Genomic DNA, 22,598 nt, shown 5'->3' on the forward strand with positions numbered 1-22,598 from the left:
CCAGGATGAAACTGTGTATCCTAGCCAGGCAGCCTCTCTTTTGATGCACTGGGGCCAAGCGCAAAGGGGTATGTGAAGGGGGGGGGCTAACACCACGCACAAGGGTATTAGCCCCACCATGCCCCCAGGTACCCCCTGCCAGCTCCTGTTGGCCCAGCGGTGTTAATGGATGGCTGTATGCGCCTGTACCAGCAGGGAGTGGGGTGACTGAGACCGCCTGATGCCAAAACCCACTGGCAAATAAGACAGTCTTGTTCACTGTGGGGGAGCAGGAATTTAGGGGAGTAGTTTGCCAGGAAGCTCCTACACTTGCGTATTGGAAAATAGTTTGTCCCAGTGCCCACCTGATTTTTTTTTTCCTTCTCCCCTGCTAATTTCACTCCAGTTCTCCAGCATTGCCCAGTTCTAGTTTCCCCAGCCACCCCAAGATCCCTTTCCTCTGTCTTTTCCACCTCTGTCCACAGCTTCACCCTCATCCCTGGTGGCTGGGCTGTGAGAGGAAGGCAGAAAGAGCAGGGAGTCCCACTCCCTCCCGTGCAGCTGCGGTATTCACAGCTGTGAGAGCCGTGGGCTGAATTGTTGTCAAAGGGGCTGCACATGAGGAAACTCACCATCCACCCAGGCCAAGGTTGTCCCATGAGTCCCTCAGCACAGGGACATCATTTTCTATCTCCAAGAGCGTGGTGCTTCCTGGTGGGCTCTGCTCAGCCAGGACTGTGGGCCTGCTCTTTCTCCAGGCTTCTGGGCCCCTTTTCCTCTCCAGGGTCTGTGTATGCGTGCACATGTGTGTGTCTGTGTGTGTGTGTGTGTGCACAGATCCCTGCCAGCATTGATGGAGCCTATGCCTTGGCTCTGAAATCTTCATTTGGCTGTGATGAATCCAGACCACCAAGGCGCACATTAATTTTCCTGATGCTCGTTTATATTTTGTTGATCGGAGAAATATGCATGATATGGGCAGGCAGACGCTGGGCTCTCGCCTCTCCTCCACTTTTTCCATTTCTGTGCCTCTTACTATTTTATTCCTTGATCAAATATAAAAAGCAAAGAGGAGAAAATACCCTGCACCCTTCTCCTCCCCAGCAGTGACTTTCGTTGCTGGAAGAGCACAAGGCACTGCCAGCTTTTCACAAGCAAAGAGTTAACCTTCATCTGGCTTTAATACCCAGTGGAAACATGGCTCCCCTCCTCAACTTGTCTTAAAGGATTAATCACATTTCTGAAGCTCACCCGTATTCCTTCTTTTTAATATTATTTTTTTTAATTGAACGATGCCAAGGAATTCCAGAAGTATTAAGCATGTTCACTGCAAATCATTTTTATGACATTGCAAAACCTCCCCTTTTCTTTTCAACCTTCTCCCCTTCCCTCAGATCTGGGCCCGGGAATGCTGGCTCCCCCAGCAGCCGCCCGGCAGCCCCTCCGCACCACACTCGGGGAGGCTTTCACACTGCCTTGCCAAGAGAGCTGGTTTTTATTTAAACTCCATAAAGGATCTTGCTTTAATCAGAAAGTCTGCTTGAGAAATTTCATGTCACTTTTCCATGACTGTGGGTGGGAGAAGCTTGGAGCCAGAGTTGTCTTTTGCTCTTGGAGTGCTGCTGCATTTCCCAGAGAACAAAAACACATTTTTCTGCTGGCCGGGGCTGCCAAGGGAGGCTCCCCGCCGTCCACCCGCCGCCAGTCCTTCTGCTTCCCCCCAGCTCTCCAAACTGCCCGAGGTCACGGGTGCCACAACCCGGGATGGGTTTTGAGGGGCAAGGGAGCTGTTGACAGCGCTTGGCCACACCATGCCATGGCGACGGATGCGATGCACTGCCTTAGCGCAGGGTCTTGAAAAGGAAGTGTGGTCCCATCTGGATTTAGCGGCATGCCGCTCAAGAGATGTGTGTTAGTGCTGGGTCCCAGGGAAGGTGGGCCGGCTTGAGTCTTGATGCGACAACGTGACTTGTGACCATCCACGGGATGTACAGTTGTCACTAGTGGTGGCCTGGGCTGGTGCACAGCACTGTAAAAAGGTGTTGGTGAGGCACTGGCACAGGTTGCCTGGGAAGCTGTGGATGCCTCCTCCCTGGAAATATTCAAGGCCAGGTTGGACGGGGTCTTGGGGAGGCTGATCTGGTCAGAGGTGTCCCTGCCCATGGCAGGGACGTTGGAACTGGATGATCTTTAAGGTCCTTTCCAACCCAAACCATTCTATAATTCTATGAAAAATGCATGTGTGGGACTTTTTTCCTGGCACAAAACTCTCTTCCTCCCAGCACAGCCTGACCAAGACAAACTTTGGGCTTGCAGTGCCCAGCAAGATTTGCCATTGTATCCAGGGAGAGCAGGGACTGTTTTCATCTCTGCGAAGCTCTTTGGGGTTCAGGCTGGCATGTTCCCTTCCTCACCAGACCCATGGAGTTTCATCACAGTCCTCTTGTCTTGCTTTGAAAAATAGGGAAAAGAAAACAAAAAGCCCCTTCCCCTCTGCCCCTCTGCTTCCAGTCCTGCTGCCCACCTCAGCACTGCCAGGGGAGTGATCCCCATCTCAGCCTCGCAGGGGAACATGTGCTGGGACAGGATGTTTTCATGGCTGTGTTAAGCAGAGAACAGCTGTGCTTTGTAGAGGAAGAGCTGTTTTTCCTTGCGAGTCTCTGTTCTTTGAAACAGGGCACGGGCACTACTTGGACACATGGGAAGCTCTGTGGTTAACCAGCCTTTAGCTGTGAGATATTTGATGGGAGCGAGACTGCCCAGAGCAGAGGCACCAATTGCCTGGGCACTGGAGGAGCTCTAGGACCATCCAGCATCCACACAGCTTCTCCCACTGTGTCACTGAGCTTCTATACACTTGAAGCAGTCTGGGCTCCCTGAGTTATGACTACGAAATTAGCTTCTCAGTAGCAGGACAGCAGCCGTGTTTGAAATAGCAGGCAGCAGAACGACCAGTTTTGGCCGTCCTTCAGTGCTGCAGTAAGTTGGCTCATTCTTCACTCTCAGGCCAGGATTTTTCACACCCAGTTTCTCAGCCGTGGAGCAGGCAGCTTCTCCAGAAGCTGTGTTTTAAGTTATCCATTTTGTAGGAAGGAGGAGGAGGAAAAAAAAAAAAAAAAGCCCTGACACCAGGCCAGTTTCCCTTGCTGCTGGGGATGGAGAGGTCCTCTGCCGGCACCACAGTGAAACAGCCTTGGGTCCACAGGGAGAGGAAGAGCTGACACCAAGATGCTGAGCCAGCCACTGAGATGCTCTGTTGTTTGCTCTCTCTGCAGATCTCAAAGATTTCAAATTTGATGGCCAGCATGTGATAGAGGTGGATGAAGGGAACACAGCTGTGATTGCCTGTGACCTGCCCGAAAGTCACCCCAAGGCTCAGGTCCGCTACAGTGTGAAGCAGGAGTGGCTAGAGGCCTCCCGAGGTGAGTGCACAGAGTTTGTCCCACTGGATCCCCTCCCAGGACCCTCAGTTTCACTGTTCCTTACAGCAGTAGCTTTCTCTGCCTGCTGCCTCCTCATTGTCCCTTCACTGCTGCTCTGACCATAGGTTAGTTTAGGGTCTCTGCCAGGTCTCCCTGATGTCCCTGCTGCCTGGGACTGGGGAAACGTGTAACGCCAGCTTGCATTAAGAAGCAAACAGAATTAGGTGATGCACAATGTCACTCTTCATTCTGCATTTTCATGTGTCCATGAAGCATTCTTCTAGCCCGGGCAGGGTAAAGGCAACATTGAATTTGGGGAAATGTTTAAAATTTGGATCTAAGTTTTGATAGATTTAGATTAGACATTAGGAAAGAATTCTTCACGCTGCGAGTGGTGAGGCACTGGCACAGGTTGCCCGGGGAAATTGTGGCTGCCCTATCCCTGGAGTTGTTCAAGGCCAGGTTGGATGGGGCCTTGTGCAGCCTGGTCTGGTGGGACGTGTCCCTGCCCGTGACAGGTGGGTTGGAAGTGGATGATCTTTAAGATCTCTTCCAACTCAAACCATTCTATAATTCCATGAGTCTATGATTCTATGACCTGCTGCATGTACCTGTGACAAACTAGCTTCACCTGAGGCTCTGTTCCTTCTTCTGCTTGATAATTGAACCAAAAGGGGTCATTTCAGTGCTGTCAGTTCTATTGTGCTCTTTTTTCCCTTCCCATTTGTCCACCTTCTCTTTGGAGCACTGCATAGCTTCCAGGAGGCTGGGCGGGAGCATATCTTGTGACCACGTGCCACCTCCTCTTCTCTCTCTACAGACAATTACCTTATCATGCCATCTGGGAACCTTCAGATTGTCAATGCAAGCCAAGAGGATGAAGGGACTTACAAATGTGCTGCCTACAACCCCGTGACACAGGAGGTGAAAACCTCGGTCTCCAGTGAGAGGCTCCGTGTGAGACGTAAGCTGCTCTCCCTTCACTACACATCTCCATAGCAATTCCAGGAGCTCCCAGGGCTACTCTAGCTGATTTTCTGTGTGAACCGACAGTATCAGTTGCTGGGAAAACTCCTTTCCGGCAGCAGAAGGCCCCGGTGTCTGTTCCTGGGGTATGTGTGCGCAACCCTGGGACTGCTGTACCTCCTCAGGATTTGTTCTCAGTGATGGGTGAGCACAGGCCCTTAGCCCTTTGGCAAGACCACTTGCTGTGTGCACCCATCCCTTAAGGAATGTCCTTCTTGGCCTCCGTTGCTGTTTTTCTGGCCCAGCACAGGGGAGCAGCATGCTAGTCCTACCTGCACTCTGCACAGGGTGCTTTTCCACCAGCCATCTTCCTTCCCACCCAGCTCCTTCCTCTTCCTTTCCTCACCAGGCTCCACAGCGGAAGCAGCCCGGATAATCTACCCCCCTGAAGCTCAGACCATCATTGTCACAAAGGGCCAAAGTCTTATTCTGGAGTGTGTGGCCAGTGGGATCCCCCCACCACGCGTCACCTGGGCCAAAGATGGCTCCAGTGTCTCCGCATACAACAAGACGCGCTTCCTGCTCAGCAATCTCCTGATTGACACCACGAGTGAGGAGGACTCGGGCACCTACAGCTGCACGGCTGACAATGGGGTTGGGGAGGCTGGAGCCGCATTCATTTTCTACAATGTGCAGGTGTTTGGTGAGTGCCACTGCAGCCCAGGCTTCAGAAAGAGCTTGCACTTTCTCCACTGCTTTGGGGGGAAAATATTAATGCTGCTGTACTCTTCCTCTCCCTGGACAAACCACAATGTAATGCAAACTGCTGCTTGTGGTTCCGGTTTGTAGGAGATGGGACAAATTCTTCCTTTGAGGGTGGTAGTTCCCCCTTCCTGGCTCCCACCATGGGCTGAGCTGGTGGGTCCTCTGCAGAAGTTCTTCTCTTGTCACTTCAGAGTATCATAGGATGGTTTTGGTTGGAGAATACCTTTAAGATCATCAAGTCCAACCGTTGACCTAGCCTTGCTAGGTCCACCACTAGACCATGTCCCCAAGTACAACATCTACTCATCTTCTAAACACCTCCAGGGATGGTGACTCAACCACCTCCCTGGGCAGCCTCTGCCAGTGCCTGATAACCCTTTCAGTAAAGAAATTCCTTCTAATATCTAACCTAAATCTCCCCTGGCACATCTTGAGGTCATTTCCCCTTGTCCTATCACTAGCTACCAGGAAGAAGAAAACAACCCCACCTCACTACAACCTTCTTTTAGGTAGCTGTAGAGAGCAATAAGGTTTGTGGCACTGGCTTTGCTCTAACACTTTCTAGTGGAGGATTGGCTGCTGCTTAGACCTATTTGACACTGGCATAGGGAAGACATCAGTATGTATGTCTTCCTTTTTGTTCTGTTCTGTAGGGAGGCTCTCTTTGGGGTGGGAAGTATAAGGGATAAAGCACCTTAGATATTTCTACCATGCATCTTTCCCCTTCCCACAAGCATTAGAGAGGCTAAGCCTACATTTTATTGGATTGCATTTCATCTGGGTGCTGATGTGTTGTTCTGGCACCAGTACAATCTTTGCAAAATAGCATTTCAGCTCAGAAGAAGGGGACTTGTAGGTGGCTGCTGTCATCTGAGTGGCAGATGGCCTTGGACCACCTCTCCTTGTGGTTCACGTGGATGCTGAAGGGGAAGTGCATTGAAGCAGACTGCTGCAGGACCCCACAAAGGGAGTGGGACTTGGGGGTGGAGTAAGGATCCATCACTCTGCCCTTATCCCTGCCAGAGAGGAAAGCGCAAAGCCATGATGGTGCCTTGCTCTCTGCCAAGTGGCACTCAGTGGTCATGTTTTCTCCCCACGCAGAGCCCCCAGAGGTCACCATGGAGCTGTCCCAGCAGATCATTCCCTGGGGCCAGAGCGCCAAGTTCACTTGTGAGGTGCGAGGGAACCCCCAGCCCTCTGTCATGTGGCTTCGCAATGCTGTCCCCCTCTCCACAAGCCACCGGCTCCGGCTCTCTCGCAAGGCACTGCGGCTGGTCAGCGTGGGGCCTGAGGATGACGGCATATACCAGTGCATGGCAGAGAACGAGGTTGGCAGTGCACAAGCCATGGTACAGCTGAGAACAGCGCGGCCAGGTGAGTCAGAATCACAGAATGGATTGGGTTGGAAGGGACCTTAAAGATTATCCAGTTCCAACCCCCCTGCCATGGGCAGGGACACCTCCCACTGGACCAGGCTGCTCAAAGCCCCATCCAGCCTGGCCTTGAACACCTCCAGGAAGGTGGCGTTCATGAATTCCCTGGGCAGCTTGTTCCGGTGCCACTCCAAGCTTGTGGTCATTCAATCCCAGAGCCTAACACATACTGAACGAATAGGGGGAGCAGGAGAAGAAAGTTGGTGGAAAACCCTCTTGCTTGTGTTTGAGCTGCCCTGCTCTTTCCTCCTTTTTACCCTACACTTTGAGTGCTTTTCGACTGGGATCTCCGTATCTTCCTGTAGGAACAGATGGTAGAGAGTCCTAAGTATTTGAAGTACCACGTGTGCAGGCTTGAGCTATTGCTACATGATAGGTGTAGTGCCTATATCCCCACGGCTTATTCAGCTCTGCCTCTGAGCTTGCACTGAGTAAGAGCATAAACACTGATGAGGGTGAATTCACCTGGGGTAGGAGAGGTACCACCCGATTCCTTGGACCCTGCTGAACTTATCCAGGGTAAGAGGCACTTCAGAGGGGGAGGAAACCTCATGCAGCCAGGGTCTGTCCTGGAGAGGCCTCAGTTGGGGGGTGTTAGGTTTATAGTGGGAGGGGGAAAGATTGTTGCCAACTCCTTTTTGAGTGGCATAGCAGGCAGCTCTGCTGGGGGCCTGACGCCTCTAAGGTGTCTAAGGTGCTACAGTGGCTGTATGGTGCCAGTCTTCTGAGCGGTTCAAGGGGCTCTTATCTCTGCCTTCCCTGCAGCCTGGGATGGATATTAACCCTGCCCTGACACCTTGTCTTTCAGGAGCTACACTCACCCCTGGTCGAGATGCCCATCTGGGCTCAGCTCAGCCTCCAACACCACCTTCCAGGGACAGCACCTTAAAGCTGCCCCTGGATAAAGTTGGACTGCCAAGGCCTGGGGCGACCCCGCTGGCAGCGTCTCAACAGTGTGCAGCCAACGGGGAGCTGGTGTCTCCGGCTGAGGCCCCCATCATCCTCAGTTCTCCCAGGACATCCAAGACAGACAGCTACGATCTGGTGTGGAGACCCCGGCCTGACAGCAGAGCCCCCATCCTCTATTATGTGGTGAAGCATCGCAAGGTATCGCTGTTTCGTCCTGCTCCCATCTTTCCTCTGCGTCGTTCCACAGGCGGGCTGGTGGCCTCACTGCACGTTTTCACACCTCGTGAGCAGGTGCGTTGGGGCAGGGGCACCCATTGCTCACTGGTGGCGTTGGTTGGTGGGACCTCCTCAGCTACAGCCTCAGCCTGCTGAGGCATGATGAGTACAGGCTGCAAGAGGAGTTTTGCTGAGCCCGTAGTGGTTCCCATCTGCTAGGTACGCAGAGGGCGTACACACACATATGTCTTATCAGTCTGAAGAGCTTCCACTTCCAATTCCCTATTGTGTACTTACACAAGTAGGAAGTCCTGAGGGCAGATTGCACAGTGACTTGCTCTGTAATGCTTTTGTCTTGGCACAAGTCACAGGGACACCTCTTGCTTTGAAAGGTTTGGGCTGCAGGACGCTGAGCCGCAGCCTCTCTCTGCTGCATGTACCTGACCTGCTCAGCAGCACTGAAGCACCCGTGCTTAGTAACTGTGAGGAGCAGGCGGAGAGCTTTCGTAGATGTGCTAAATCCCCTGGGAAGGTCCTCAGTCACTGGTTTTATTCTGGAAGCTGAAAGGCAGTGCACAGTGGAGCATCTGTCGAGGCTGGTGGCACAACGTGAGCACACAGTGCAGTGCTGGGTCCTGCTTGAGCTCAAGGACTCCTGCCCTCTGCGTTGTTTCTCAGCACCACAGGCAGAGCGCAGGCAGAGCTGTAGCCCAGAAGTTTCCTTAAGTAGCAAAGCATTGTCAAGGTAAAAATTCTGCTTTTGAGGTGTAAAGCATCTCTTCCCGTTTCCTTGGGTATAAGCGAGAAAAAGGGGATTGAATTTATCTGTTTGCTGTATTTCCTTTGGGTAGGCAGATAGTTACAGTAGAGAGTTAGGTTTTGCTTTGGGGTTTGAGTACATTCCAGATCTGGCGTGTTTTGGATTCCCAGCCACTGCGAGGCACCGTTTTCAATTAGATGTGAATATAGATCTATCTGTTTTCCTGGAATTGTTTGATTTTGTGAAAATATAATAGGAGGCGGTTGTAATGCCTACACCTCCCTGATTTCTTTCTAAACCAAACTTAAACTGAGGGTTTCAGCTCACCGTGTCTTTAAAGAGCCCTTTACAACAAAGGCAGAAGATGCGAAGACAGGAACACAGTAGAGTAAGCTTAAATGAAAAACCAAAAGATGCCAAAAGCCTCACCAGCCTGTTGGCTCTGGTTGTCTGCCAAGAGGGGATTTGTCCCCCAATGGGTGTATCATGTAACTACCGGTTCTGTCTGTGATCTTAACTTGCAGGCTGGAGTTTGTCCATATTTTATTTGTTTTTCAGTGCTTCACCTGGCAGGGGCTGTAGGGCAGTGGAGGTCACCATGGGTCACTGCAGTTTGCAGTAATATGTTTTCAGTGTAGTCCAAATTCTCAGCTGGAGACTCTTTTTTGGGACACTTAAGGGTTGTGTGGAAAGGAATTAGTCCCAATAACCCTTAAACTTGTTTAGAAAGAGTCTCTTTCTATCAGAGATCTTTAGGATCAAGTTATATAATGATCCAGTTTTGACATCTCAGACTGAAAAGCATGTGTAGCGAGAGGGAAGGAATCCCTCAATTCAGCAACAAGAGAAAAGACTCTTTGTGTGAAAGATGGCTTTAAGGAAAGTAAAACCTACTGACAGGAGGCTTACATTTGTACTGGGCAAGGGTCTGCTTCTCCTCTGGATGATGCCTGTGTATCTCCCTCTTTCCCAGCTCTTACGCTGCCCCTAAAATCTCAGCAGCCTGTGAGCAGTCAGAAGCCCTGCAGCCATTATCTTTGTTTTTAAGATTTTCTTTTTTTCTTTCCTGGATATTAACAGGCTTTAGGACTCCCCTCCCTGGCCTCACAACTCCGCTGGCTCAGGAGTAAAAATAAAACGAGGCAGGCATTAATCAGTCAGTGTCAAATGCTTGGAGAAGATGAATGATACGGCGGAGTCTTGGCATTTCCGTTTTGTTGCGTTGCCTGCATTGCTAATGCTCCTTTTGGCACCAGGTCACTTCAGCGTCCTGCCTGTTTGCTTGCAAAAATATTATCCTTGCAGCTGGGGAGAAGGAGGAAGGTCCCACCTTCCCTCCCCCTCTGCATGGGACATTGGGGCATCACCGAAAAGGGAATAGCGTTTCCAAGCCTTTCTGGGGCCAGAGTCGTACGTGATCTCTTCCCTGCAGAAACCTGTGGTCAAACATTAAGGTTCCTCATTTCAGCCAGGAAGCACCAACGGTGAGGCTGGATAAATTTGGATAAAAAGCTGTCAAATGATTTAGGTTTAGATGATCAAAGTAGTGTCTGGGGTCTTCACCCCATGGAAATGGCCAGCATCTAAATGAGCAGCTGGGCTACAGGAGAGATTTGGCTCCTAAAGCAGCTCGAGCCTCTGGCTAACGCTGCCTTTTGTGGGCAGGCATGGTCCAGAGCTCGATATGCATTGAGGGACAGTGGTATCAGAGCAGACCAGCAGGCAGAACAGGGCTGAGTGAACCTCTGGGGTCAAGAAAACATCCTATTGCTTGGTGACTTGTCCTGCTTATACCTGAGTCCTTCAGCTCTGCAAAACCAGGCTGGAAACCTTCTCTGCTTCCCCTCTGGGCAGGGAAGGTAGCCCTGTTTGATACCCAGCCTGTCATGGAAATTTCTGAGCTCAGTGCAGGCAAGAAGCCCAGCCTGCCCCCAGCTTTGCAACGCCTGCGTTGGTTTCTTAGCAGGTCACCAACGCCTCGGACAACTGGGCAGTGAGGGACATCCCAGCCTCGCAGCACCGCCTGACCCTCACCAGGTTGGACCCTGGGAGCCTCTACGAGGTGGAGATGGCCGCTCACAACTGTGCCGGCGAGGGGCAGACAGCCATGGTGACCTTCCGGACTGGTAAAGGTCAAACCTTTCCCTGGGTGTTTTGCTCTGAGTCAGGGAAGGGCCCCTCTGAGATGTCCTGCCCAAGCCCTGAGGCAAAAGCACAAACCTTAGGACAAAGGGGCTCTCTCTGCTCTGGAAACCCATCTGCCCTCAGCTTAGGGTGACTCTGTCAGAAGGGGAAGTGGAGGTTGGGATTGAAATGAGATGGGGAAAATCAGGTTTTCCCCTCTGCCTGAGCTGGTGTAAGTCCCTTCCTCCCTCCATGTCTCTGTTGAACACCTGCAGAACCATAGAAAATAGGTCTAGTGGGGATGTCAAGAGGTCATTTAATCCATCCTCTGCCTGGAGACAGGATCACCCTGTGGGGGTTGTTCCTGCCAGGTGTTTGTCTAATCTGTCCCTAAAAACTTGTCCTGCACTAAAGGAAACTCCAAGCTTTCCCACACAGTCTGCTTGGTGCCGAGCTGTCTTTGCCTCTAAAAGGATGTTTGAAATATCTACTCTAAGACCCTCTGTCCCCTGTCTGCTTTTCATATCTCCAGCAGGTATGGGGAATGGTGTTCCCTTTGTAGCAACTTTCCCTGTGGTGCTGATCTTGTTCACATCTCCCTCCTGCCCCCATCTCGTGCTAGTTACTACCCTTCTCAGGCACAAATTTAGCAACGTTTCAAGAAAGCCAATTAAAAGTTTTAGAAAATTAGATGTGAGGGGAACCTAGTAACAGTTTAGCAAACCTGCTCCCTTAGCTTTAGTTCCTGCAGCTTGAGTGCGTTGAACCTCTCTAGGGCTGTTGGAGTCCAAAGAGTACTTACCTCAGCATCGTGGATGGGAATATTTTCTTTGTTCATCACAGCAAAAAATTAACCCTGAGCCACGCCTCCTTGTTGCTGATGCCATCTCTCCCTTCTGCACAGGCCGGCGCCCAAAACCAGAGATTGTTGCCAGCAAAGAGCAGCAAATCCAGAGGGATGACCCAGGAACGAGCACTCAGAGCAGTAACCAGTCTGACAACAGCCGTCTGTCCCGTAAGGCCCTCCCTGAACTGGGCAAGGAGGGAGGGCAAGGGGTGCTGGACCTCTTAGGGGTGGCAGTGGCCAGGCTATGCTGGGGTTGAAGTCTCTGCTGGGTAAAGCAAGACTGCAAAGCTGGGTGAGTGATCTCTAGCTGCTGGTGAGGAGAGGTCCTTCTCGGTCACAATGAGAGTGGTGAGGCACTGGCACAGGTTGCCCAGGGAAGTTGTGTCTGCCCCATCCCTGGAGGTGTTCAAGGCCAGGTTGGATGGAGCCTTGAGCAGCTTGGTCTGACGGGACGTGTCCCTGCCCATGGCAGGGGGTTTGGAACTGGATGATCTTTAAGGTCTCTTCCAATGCAAACCATACTATGATTCATTCTCTGATTCTATGACACCCCTGCTAATGCACTTGGCAGACAGGCAGGCTGTCTTAGGAGAGCAGGCTGATCTCACTGCCTGTCCCCACTATTAATGCAAGGACTTGTCAGAAACTCTGTAATTTGCCAAGTTTCACATGGAGGGTTCAGAAAGCCCTGCCGTGGAGTCTGCCAAGGTGCAGTGCATGGGACCAGCAAAATTCTGTGCTCCAGTGGGTGCTGGGGGAATGCAAAGGAGAAAGGGGAACCAAGTCCCTGCAGGTCCTGGCATCCTCCTCTCAGCCAAGCCATGACAAGGGACAGTTAGTGCCGCTCTGGAGGTGCCTTTTCCCTGTTTACTCCTCACCTGGTTCTTGTCAGCCTCTCCTGGTTTTGTCTCCTACACTTGTCTGTCCCCAGTGTCAGGCTGCCCCTGCTCACTGCTTCCACATCAGCGAGGCCTTTTGCTCTGTCTCCAGCCCTGCATCCACACCTCTTGCAGCTCTCCCTCCTGTGATGAGTATGCACACCTCAGACCTTGTCTCATCCCGCTTGGATTGGGAGTCTAAAAGGAGCAAGGTGCAAACAGGAGTAAAAGATGTTTGCAGGGCACAGACTGAAAGGAATGAGGATTTTGGGGTGCCAGCTCTAATGAGGAGACAGAAAGAATAGGGCAGTCAGGACATAAAGAGCATGTGAGTGGGTGCAATGCAGGGACTCCTGCACCCACCTACCTGAGCTACAGGATCCTCCAGACAGGGTGAGAGGAATGTGTTTTGTGTCTTGATGTCCTTCTGTACCTCTTGCAGCTCCAGAGGCACCGGACCGTCCAACCATCTCCATGGCATCAGAGACATCCGTGTACGTGACATGGATCCCTCGTGGGAATGGCGGCTTCCCCATCCAGTCTTTCCGTGTGGAATATAAGAAACTGAAGAAGCAGGGAGACTGGGTCCTGGCCACCAGTGACATTCCTCCCTCTCGCCTCTCTGTGGAAATTCCAGGCCTGGAGAAAGGTAGGCAGGAGGTCTGTAGGAAGGCTGTGCACTCCCTGTAATATGGTTTGACATCTGTCACGTCATGCTCGATGATCCAGTGGGTCCTTTCCAACCTGGTGATTCTATGATTCTATAGGGAGTGTTAGGAATGGTTGGACTTGATGATCCAGTGGGTCCTTTCCAACCTTGTGATTCTATGATTCTATGCTTAGAACCGGCATGTGCGAGGAAAACAAAGCCTCCCCACCTCCAGCCTTGGATGCGTGGGGAAAAAGCTGCAGACGCTTCTCCAATTTTTCCCGCTGCAAAGACCAGCAGAGGTTTGACCTCCCTTGGGAAGCTTTGCACATGCTTTTGTTTATTACAGGATATAGTTACTAAAGGCATTTGGATTTGCCTTTTACTACACAGGACAGAACTTCCCTTAGCCACAGGCGAGACAGATAGGCACACAATTCCCATTGCACTTCACATGAAAAACGATGGCATCACCGAGCCTGGACAGCTTAAAAAGGCAACATATCAACCACAACTTAAAGACCAGTAAAATTATGTTTGGGTAAAGATTATTTAGGCTTTGAGCTTGTAACTGATGTTTATGTATTTAATCTCCATGTAATAGAGGAAGGACTCCTTCCCATACCCGCTTATGGGTCAGGACATCCTTTCAGTCATCTCTAAATCTACCCACACACCTTCCAGAACTGCTACCTGACCCCTACATCACTCAGACAGAAACTGAGGAAGGCAAAGAAAAGCAGGCCATTTGGTGTTTGCACTTTGGTCAAAACCTCTTGGTAGCCTCTCTGCTTCTGGAGAAGATGTAGCTCCTCTCCACAGTCAAGCCTGTGCTGACAGTAGGAGTCTTGGAAGACTTCAATCTCTGCAACCCTTTTATCTCTCATTTTCCCCCTAGGCATATCCTACAAATTCCGTGTCCGGGCACTGAACATCCTGGGAGAGAGCGAGCCCAGTGCAGCATCTCGGCCATATGTGGTGAATGGGTACAACACTCGAGCCTACGAGCGCCCTGTGGCTGGGCCATACATCACCTTCACAGATGCCATCAACGAGACCACCATCATGCTGAAGTGGATGGTAAGGTTTGTAGGGGCAGAGATCTCCAAATGTGCTGGAGGCAGCCGTGTGGCTGCTACTTGCGCAGCTTACACATCTTCCAGGTTACCACACTGGAGCCTGTCACCAGCACAAATGGAGCTGGGATTCAATAGCTCCTTCCAGCAAAGGAGAACTAGGCTTGGGCCACGTAGAAATGGGGGAGATCAGAGACATTAGGGCATCCTTTTGGTCTGAATGCAACACTGTACACATTTCAGTGGATAACCTCAGGGTCTTGATCGTTTTATTCAACCAGCAGTTCAACAGCTGGTTGCTCTCCTGGCCAAACTCCTGGAATCCATTAACACCTCTGTCGCAGTAGTTGCCAGGAGATATGTCCTTCAATCTCACTTGCTGCAGAGCAGCTTATTCAGGGGAACACATTGCCCCCTTCTCTCCTAGTGCCTCTAGCCAGAAATTGCTACAGGGCAGAATGGGCACTGCTGCTCATTTAAAACCACACAGTAGCTGATAAAGTATGGGGTGAAAGACAGCAAGAACACATGGACCTGGGGCAGTGCTGCCCTGGGTAGGGGAGGAACAGAGCCATCTTCAGAAATGTAGGACTCCTGCAGTCACTGTTTCATGGCAAGATTGTCCGGAGGCCATGAGCCTGCTGGGGTCCAGGCGAAGCTGTGCTTGCCCTTGCCCAGCTGAGTCACTGCTGTTGCAGAATTTGTACAATATAGAGCACAGGCATCTCTGCTAATTTCTGCTCTCCCTCCCATTCTCTGCAGTACGTCCCAGCCAGCAACAACAACACTCCCATCCATGGTTTTTACATCTACTACCGCCCCACTGACAGTGACAATGACAGCGACTACAAGAAGGACGTGGTGGAAGGTAGGAGATACTGAGAGACTTGGTCTCAGCTGCTAATTCCTCCTGGAGAGTACATAGCCAGAAGGAGCCCTGTGCACACAAGGCACAGGAGGCGGCTGCAGCTGCTGTTCAGGCCTGCTGTACCTAGCACTGCTGCAGAGCTGAGCCACCTGTGTGTTCCCCAAGGAAGTTAATGGCACTGTGTGTTTGTTCCCTCCTCAGGAGATCGGTACTGGCACTCCATCAGTCACCTGCAGCCAGAGACATCGTATGACATTAAGATGCAGTGCTTCAATGAGGGTGGTGAAAGCGAGTTCAGCAATGTGATGATCTGTGAAACCAAAGGTAATCAGTTTGACAGGGCGCCTCTGGGAGCACAGCTTGCTGCCTTCCCTGCCCTCAGCCGGCAGAGCACAGCAAGGCAGGCACCATCCCTGCCTGACAGTGCAGCACTCAAGCTCAGGCAAGGTGTCGGCAGCAGTGCTGGGGAGAAGAGACATATGTTTGTTGATGCATTTCATCAGTATGTGTACATACCCATACCAGTGCTCATAGACTCTTTGTGCAGAATCCATCTCAGTTTCTCTCAGAGCGGTGGTTACCTTTGTTTTCCTGAGTATGGTGACTGCAACCAGAAGGACTAACTTTCCCTTGCTGTGCTGAACTCCTGTGTGTGGTTATAAACAGGTCCCACAATGTCTTCCAAGCAGCTGCACTAACATGATAGGAACAGAATTAAGTCCAAGTGTGTGTTTTGTAGAAGCTCATAGAATCATTAGGTTGGAAAAGACCTTAGAGATCATCGACTCCAACCGTACCTGTTTACTACTAAATCATATCCCCAAGCACCTCTTCTACCCACCTTTTGAACACCTCCAGGGACAGTGACTCAACTGCCTCCCTGGGCAGCCTCTGGCAGTGCTTGAGAACCCTTTCTGTGAAGAAATTTTTCCTAATGTCCAATCTAAACTTCCCCTGTGCAGCTTGAGGGCATTCCCTCCTTTATTATCACCTGTCACTTGGGAGAAGAGACCAGCATCCACCTCTCTGCAATCTCCTTTTAGGTAGCTTTAGAGAACAAGAAGGTCTTCCTTCAGCCTTCTTTTCTCCAGGCTAAATAGCCGCTCTTTGTAAGACTTGTTCTCCAGTCCCTTCACCAGCTTTGTTGCCCTTCTCTGAACATGCTCCAGAGCCTCAATGTCTTTCTTTTAGTGAGGGGCCCAAAACTGAACACAGGATTTGAGGTGTGACCTCACCAGTGCTGAGTACAGAGGCATGATCACTTCCCCAGTCCTGCTGGCCACGCTGTTTCTGATCCAAGCCAGGATGCCTTTGGCCTTTTTGGCCACCTGGGCCACAGCTGCTCTTGTTCAGCCACTGTCAACCAACACCCCCAGGTCTTTCTCTGCAGGTCAGCTTTCCAGCCACTGTTCCCCAAGCCCACAGCACTTCATGGGGTTATTGTGCCCCAAGTGCAGGACTCGGCACTTTGCCTGATTAAACCTCATCCCATTGGCCTCAGCCCATCGATCCAGCCTGTGTTATTGTGCTTTAGCAGCCCAACAGTCTGGCAGATCAGTAAGCCAAGCACAGAGGACCTGCCTATACTGCAATATGCATCAGCCTAGGAAATTGTCTGTCATCCAGCAGCTCTTTGTTAAAGCCACTGTAGAAGTCTGTCCATGCCACAGCAGCATAGACATCCCTGGAGCTGTCTGTTACTCCACCTGCTGTGTCTAACATGATCTCTCTCTTCCCTTTACAGCTCGGAAGTCTCTTGGTCTGCCAGGTCGTCTTCCACCCTCAACAGTGTCCCCCCAGCAGCGTCCCCCATTCAGTGGGGGGCACAGTGGCCTGGGGACAGGAGCCATGGTGGCCCGTTCCAGCGACTTGCCATACTTGATTGTAGGTGTTGTGCTGGGCTCTATTGTACTCCTCATCGTGGCTTTCATCCCCTTTTGCCTTTGGAGAGCCTGGTCGAAGCAGAGTAAGTGTTCTTTTCTTGAGGGCTGATTTACAAGACGTGCACTGCCTTGCAGGTCAGGTCTGACCTTGGGTGTAGTTGGGTCAAACACCCAAAGTGTGAGGGCTACACATTCTGGTAAGCAGGGAGAGGGTGGGCAGAGGGCAAGTCCCAAATGTCCTGTGGAACCCCATAAAGACAAAGACCACCGTTTGTGCATTGACCTGCTTACCTCATTGAGAAGGGACCCTGGGACTAGAACAGGGGTAAGGGGCACTCCCTTTGCCTTCGTGTAGTTTCCTGTTCCACCATTCATCTCCAAGGATGCTTTGGGTGCTAAAATAGCTTCCTGATAGGACAGCTGGCTACTCACTTCAAGAAGCTCTGCTTTTGGCCTCAGACTTCCTTTTTTTCTTTCATCTGCAGAGCAAACCATCGACATGGGCTTCCCAGGAGCTGGGCTGCTGGTATCATCCTGCCAGTACACCATGGTGCCTCTGAGGGGTGTCTCTGCTCCACGTGCCAATGGACACCCCTATGCGAATGGGCAGCCCTACACCAGCGGGGCGCATCTGAATGGCATCTGCCCCCCTGCAGGAGTAGGCTATGCAAGCACCAAGCCCCGAGATTACAGACCAGATGAGGTAGCACAGGTATGTCCACACCTGCGGTTAACAGTTGGTTTGACATGAGCTTGAGGTCGTGGTCGTATTGAGATGTCTTCTCCAGACATGGCTGGCACCCTTTGCAGCACGCAGGAGTGGCAGGACTGGCTCCTTCTTAAAAGTGATTTCACCTCTGCAGTGGAGTCTGAGACATGGGAGGAACAGGAAGGTCTCTGAAACACTGGCGAAGAGGTGGTTTCTTGGGGCAGTGGCTCTAAGTATGGAGGAGGCAGTTAGCAAAGATTCTGGGAATGGTTCCTTTTTCTTCTGAGCAAAGCTCGCAGGGACTGACAATGTTGAGGATGCTGTGTGTAAATTGTGACACAGGCCAAGGCAGTGCCAAAGCCAAGACTATAAATTGGTGATCATCAATTGGATGATGATGGATTCAGCAGTAAGCACAAAGCAAGTTTTTCAGTGCTCAGTTCTACTGTCCTCTGTAGCAACAGAAACAGTTTCAGCTTTCTCTGCTTCTGTCCTAAGAGTTTCACCAGTCTGCTCCACAGCACTGGTGCTGGCTCGCAGATCAGCCCCTGCCTATTTATGCTGCTGTGTGTATTGCTCTGCTGAGAATTGTTCTCTTCTTCCAGTCACACGAGGAGACCAATGCCTTGCTCCAGACGAGAGTACTGCAAAACGGGAATGCCCAGCAAGACTACCAGCCCTCCAGGTTAGTCGTGGCTTGTGGAGGGGGAGAGTGGAACAGTCCAGTGGGACCCACAACACTACAGGCTCATAAAAACTTGCCCTCACCACATTCCCATCTGTCCCAACTCGCTTGCAAAACAAATCCATGCTCCAGCCTGAAGCCTTCTTGTTCCAATTTCTCGCTGTACAACTCGTTCCTGTTGTGGTTTAAAGCAGAGATAATTTAATTGCAGAAGTGGCCAAGACCTACTTCTCCCCACCCACTCCTCCTCCCCCTGCTCCAAAGAGGGAGACTGAGAAGTAGGATGAGAGAAGCTAACATCTGTGACTGGATGCTGATAAACAGCTGCCCCAGAACCTGGCCAGGGTCCAGCTGCAGGTGCTTTGTGTCTCACTGTTCTGACATCAAGTCATTAGTCCCATGCTCCCCAGGAGGCTCTCCTCCTCCCAGCTCCTGTGGCACTCCCTAGATGTTGAGTCATGGATACCGGATCCCGTCACCTCATTCCCATCCCACAACTACATCCCAGTTTCTGCTCTTCCCTTCATTTAGGAACACTCTGTGTCATTGCATTGAAACAGCTGGCGTGTATGTTACATAGGTAAAATCGTTGAAGGAGGAAAGATCTGTTAACAGTGCTAAACCTCTGTGTCTGCCTCCCCAGACTGCCCAACTCAAGAACAGAAGACAGCTCTTTTCTGTACAGTCTCCCAGATGACTCCACTCACCAGCTTCTTCAGCCACAAGACGACTGTCCTCACCTTCAAGAGCACTTTGGTGGCCTCCATCATCCAGTGATGAGCAGCAAAGTGGGAGTCCCTACCCTGGATGCTCGACGGGATCCCCTCTTCCACCAAGGTCAGTGGTGTGGAAAACTCCGTCTTCACTTCACTTCACTTCACTTCACTTCACTTCACTTCACTTCACTTCACTTCACTTCACTTCACTTCACTTCACTTCACTTCACTGTTTTACACTGATTTGAAAGGGAAATCTCACTGCAAAGCCTTTCTGATGGCTCTGTTTGTACTTGCTTCTGTGGTGCAAAGGCAGTTTTCACACTGGATGGAACAGCAGCATGGAAAGGCCATACTAGCCGGTGGGGACTGTAAATTGCCCCTGGCAGTTTCAGAGGACACATTTCTCACTTCTCCAAAAGCTTGAGCTGTGTGCTGCTGGAAAGGCACATACCCACCTCCACTCACGGAGATGCTGTCCTTTAGTCCTTGTTAATTTTGCTTTTTCCAGACCACCAGTAAAACAAAGTCCCTGAAAAATTATGTAAATCCATCTCCCTAGGACCTGAACCGATCCCACTCCTGCAGCATGGATCAAACTTGTGTTCAAGCATAGGATCAAACTCCCACGTAGCCAGGACTTGCAAAATGCAGATCTATCCCTTTAACCAGACTACCTATCCCCACCATAAAGTGGAGTGTTGATTAGGAATCTACCATGGTATCTGTCATTTCTGTAAGCACTGTAATAGTTTCTTGCTCCTTTCCCTTTCAGGAACCCCTTGCTGCCTAGGCCTGGTGCCAGTCGAAGAGGTAGAAAGGCTAGATTGCTGCCAGTCCAGAGGAGATCTCCATCCCCAAAATCCAGTGATCACATCTTTGGGTCAGGACCTACCTAGGCATCTGAACAGCAGCCCACCACCACTGAGGTCCTTAGAGACTCGTTCTCCCACCAGCTAGGGACCAAGCTGCCTTTTGCAAAGGACTTATTCTAAAGAGAAAAAGAGAATGGGTATTTATTTTTGTATAACACCCCTATTTATATATTTATGCACTTGTATATAGATGTATATGTGCCTTTTATAATGCTATGGAGACAGAAGGCATCCTCAGCAAGGCCACAGGAGGGCCCAAAGAACAAGGCAGCAGCTACCTGCGGCACCAGGCTGTTCACCAGAGCACAGGGCTGAAACAGCAGCACAAGAGGCGTTGCAGGACATGGGTCCAAACAGAGCTGCCACCATGAAGATCGAGCACCCTCTAGCAGTGAGGGTTTCACAAAAGCTAATGTTGTCAAAAAGGGCTGTTCCTCTCGCCCAGAGGAAGGCACGTCCCACGCTCCTGTGAGTGGACTGGAGTTATGCACTCTGCCTGATCAACCAAAACAACCCTTCACATACACACCACCTGCAGCTGCATATCTGTAAAGACAAACCCATGCTTTAACATCTAAAATAAAGGCTTTAGTCTTTTTCTGCGGTTCTCTGTATGCTAAATCCTCCCATAGAGCAAACCTGCTCTCTTGTGTTTGCTACCATACAGCCAGGGAGACGCTTGGGGAAAGGTGACATTTTCCTGCAGTTATAGTTTTCCAAATAGCCACCCATGCAAAGCTTCTCAGTGCTGAGCTCAGAAGAGGGAGAGCCACTCCCTGTGCCAGTTAAATCACATAAAACTCCTCGTGAGGAGCACAGCCAGAGGAAATTTTCATTATCTCCAAGGACAGCTGCGTGCATTTGGGGGGGGGGGAGTGAGCCAGACAGAAACCTACATCTCTGCAAATTTTGTTTCCTTATCCCCCACACCCTGATACTGTGATTTTCCAGCTTCAAAAAACTTCCAGCGTCCAGGCCTGTGGATAGGAATTGTTGGACTCAATAATCTAATAGGTCTTTTCCAACCTAGTGCTTCCATGATTCTATCATAAGTGTGGTTGGGGTTTTTTCCCGTCAAGGAAACAGAATGCTGAGCACCTTCATAGGCACCCACTGAAAAGGCAGGGCGCACAAGTACCTCTCATTTGGTTGTCCTGGAGCTGGGATCTGGTTGGATCCTGGCTGAGCATACTCCACACAGAAGAACAAAAGAGCAGTGGCGAAAGGCAGGGAGTGAGGAGGAAGAGCAAGAGCAGTTACAGGTTGTTCAGGGTATTTGATTAAAAAGTAGCAACAAATCCCAAGCCCTGCCCCCTGGAAACTTTGCACTAGAAGCGCAGTGCAATGCAACACCTCTGCTTCCGGGATGAAGGAAGTTTAAGTGCTGTAAATGATTATGTGCTGCCATCATACTGAATGCCAGGGGCAAAAAAAGAATAAAGCCTGAAAACATCCAGAGCCTGGCTCGCTCTCTGACTCTGATGAGGCAAGTGCAAAGCAGTGGAATTACCCACTGACTTTGCTTTTGCTATCCCTCCTCCAGCCAGGTAAATACCACGTCCTGCACTGCAGTCCAGGTTTCCTACTGCTACAGAGCAGAGGCAAGTGGGAAAGTATGTGATTGGCTCCATACCCACCTGTAGGCCCTACAAAGAAAAGTCCCTTTGCTTTCTCTGAGCAAAGAGTGCTTCCCTTGACTCTAACTAGCTCGGTTAGCAGAGAAGTGCCATTGCTGCTGGGATGTTCAGCAAATAACAAAACACACCCTAAAGGCAGATTTCGTTGACTATTTTTAACAACACGGGTACCAAAGCTATATTCACCCACATGAAACTCATATCCAGCCTTCAAATCTCTGCACTGGATTGATAATAGCATTTACTAGTTATAGTTGCACTTTTTTGTTCAATATCTGTCACTGAAATCATATTTTGATAGGGGAAACGATTATAATCCTTTACAACTAAACCCCTGTATAGCCAAAGCAATTCATGTCACACTTTCAGGTATGGCTACTGCCGCAGTTAACTGTGCCCATTTTTAAGGAGACTGTTAGTTACTGGTTTTCGCGTAAGAACAGGGAATGATTCAGTTGGTGGCTGAGTCCTGTGGTGCTGAAGGTTGTTGAAAGAGCTGCCAATTTTTTCTGCTAAGGAGAGCGATTTCTTGTCTTATGCTCCCATCTTTTCTGCGTAGAAGATTGATTTCTTCTCTTAGGAAGGCTGACTCACGAGCCAGGTACTTGAGCTGTGACTCCAGCTTGGTCTTCTCTTTGATGTCAGTAGTTCTTATGCCCTGAAATTCTTCTCCCTGTAAGGAGAGGGGAAAACAATAGCTGCTATAAAACATGGGAGGATGAACCATGGAAATGTATTTCAGGTGGGAAAGTGAAGCTTTTCATGAGGAAGGGCAGCTTCATGACTCCTTAGTCAGAACTACTGGGAAGTCAGTGAGTGACCACTAAGTTAAATTCAGACTGGCAGCTGGCTGCCTTATTCCCTAATACAGAGCAAAGAAAACACTTTAATTCATTTGGCTCTTTCCATGTAAGAAAGAAATAGTTTTGGCTTGCTGCAGGACATTTTATAATTAGAAATAAGATGAGTTTGTTTCAGTAAGCAGCATCTAAGTAAGTAATTACAAAGAAGCTAAGGGATGGCCTACTTCAGTATTAGCATCCATCTCCCTTCCTACAAGACCTGGAGCAGCTGTTCAGCCTGTGCCACCAGGCAATGTTAGCCCGAACTACTGACTGCAGAGACAGATGTGAGACCTGATGATCCCTTACCCATTTCTGAACAGTCCCAAACTTGCACACGGAATAGTGGTTAAAACGCT

At 50.4% G+C, this 22,598-nt stretch overlaps 2 protein-coding genes across 11 annotated transcripts in view; one reads left to right on the top strand and one right to left on the bottom strand.

Moving 5' to 3' along the window:
* Nucleotides 1-20,318, top strand: part of BOC (BOC cell adhesion associated, oncogene regulated) — a 59,884-nt gene extending 39,566 nt beyond the window's left edge. For 3 of the 10 annotated variants that reach the window (XM_054075560.1, XM_054075568.1, XM_054075574.1), the window contains exons 4-19: nucleotides 3,255-3,401; nucleotides 4,222-4,365; nucleotides 4,777-5,070; nucleotides 6,234-6,506; nucleotides 7,374-7,765; nucleotides 10,414-10,582; nucleotides 11,479-11,589; nucleotides 12,742-12,948; nucleotides 13,847-14,028; nucleotides 14,787-14,892; nucleotides 15,094-15,216; nucleotides 16,637-16,858; nucleotides 17,261-17,487; nucleotides 18,090-18,169; nucleotides 18,813-19,006; nucleotides 19,661-20,317. In XM_054075560.1, the coding sequence (XP_053931535.1) occupies nucleotides 3,255-3,401; nucleotides 4,222-4,365; nucleotides 4,777-5,070; nucleotides 6,234-6,506; nucleotides 7,374-7,765; nucleotides 10,414-10,582; nucleotides 11,479-11,589; nucleotides 12,742-12,948; nucleotides 13,847-14,028; nucleotides 14,787-14,892; nucleotides 15,094-15,216; nucleotides 16,637-16,858; nucleotides 17,261-17,487; nucleotides 18,090-18,169; nucleotides 18,813-19,006; nucleotides 19,661-19,845 (3,056 nt within the window). In that variant the 3' untranslated portion in view covers nucleotides 19,846-20,317. Of the gene's footprint in view, nucleotides 1-3,254; nucleotides 3,402-4,221; nucleotides 4,366-4,776; nucleotides 5,071-6,233; nucleotides 6,507-7,373; nucleotides 7,766-10,413; nucleotides 10,583-11,478; nucleotides 11,590-12,741; nucleotides 12,949-13,846; nucleotides 14,029-14,786; nucleotides 14,893-15,093; nucleotides 15,217-16,636; nucleotides 16,859-17,260; nucleotides 17,488-18,089; nucleotides 18,170-18,812; nucleotides 19,007-19,660 lie in introns of all 10 variants that reach the window. The other 7 variants (XM_054075509.1, XM_054075516.1, XM_054075525.1 and 4 more) reach the window with 7 other exon arrangements.
* A 309-nt stretch (nucleotides 20,319-20,627) lies between these two features.
* The window catches only part of CFAP44 (cilia and flagella associated protein 44), a 44,386-nt gene continuing 42,415 nt past the window's right edge, over nucleotides 20,628-22,598 (bottom strand). Inside the window, exon 34 of the mRNA XM_054075498.1 lies at nucleotides 20,628-22,070. Within this exon, the coding sequence (XP_053931473.1) occupies nucleotides 21,849-22,070 (222 nt within the window). The 3' untranslated portion in view covers nucleotides 20,628-21,848. The remainder of the gene's footprint in view (nucleotides 22,071-22,598) is intronic.

The sequence above is a fragment of the Cuculus canorus genome, chromosome 1 (assembly GCF_017976375.1).
Source record: "Cuculus canorus isolate bCucCan1 chromosome 1, bCucCan1.pri, whole genome shotgun sequence".
In the NCBI taxonomy this organism is placed as follows: domain Eukaryota; kingdom Metazoa; phylum Chordata; class Aves; order Cuculiformes; family Cuculidae; genus Cuculus; species Cuculus canorus.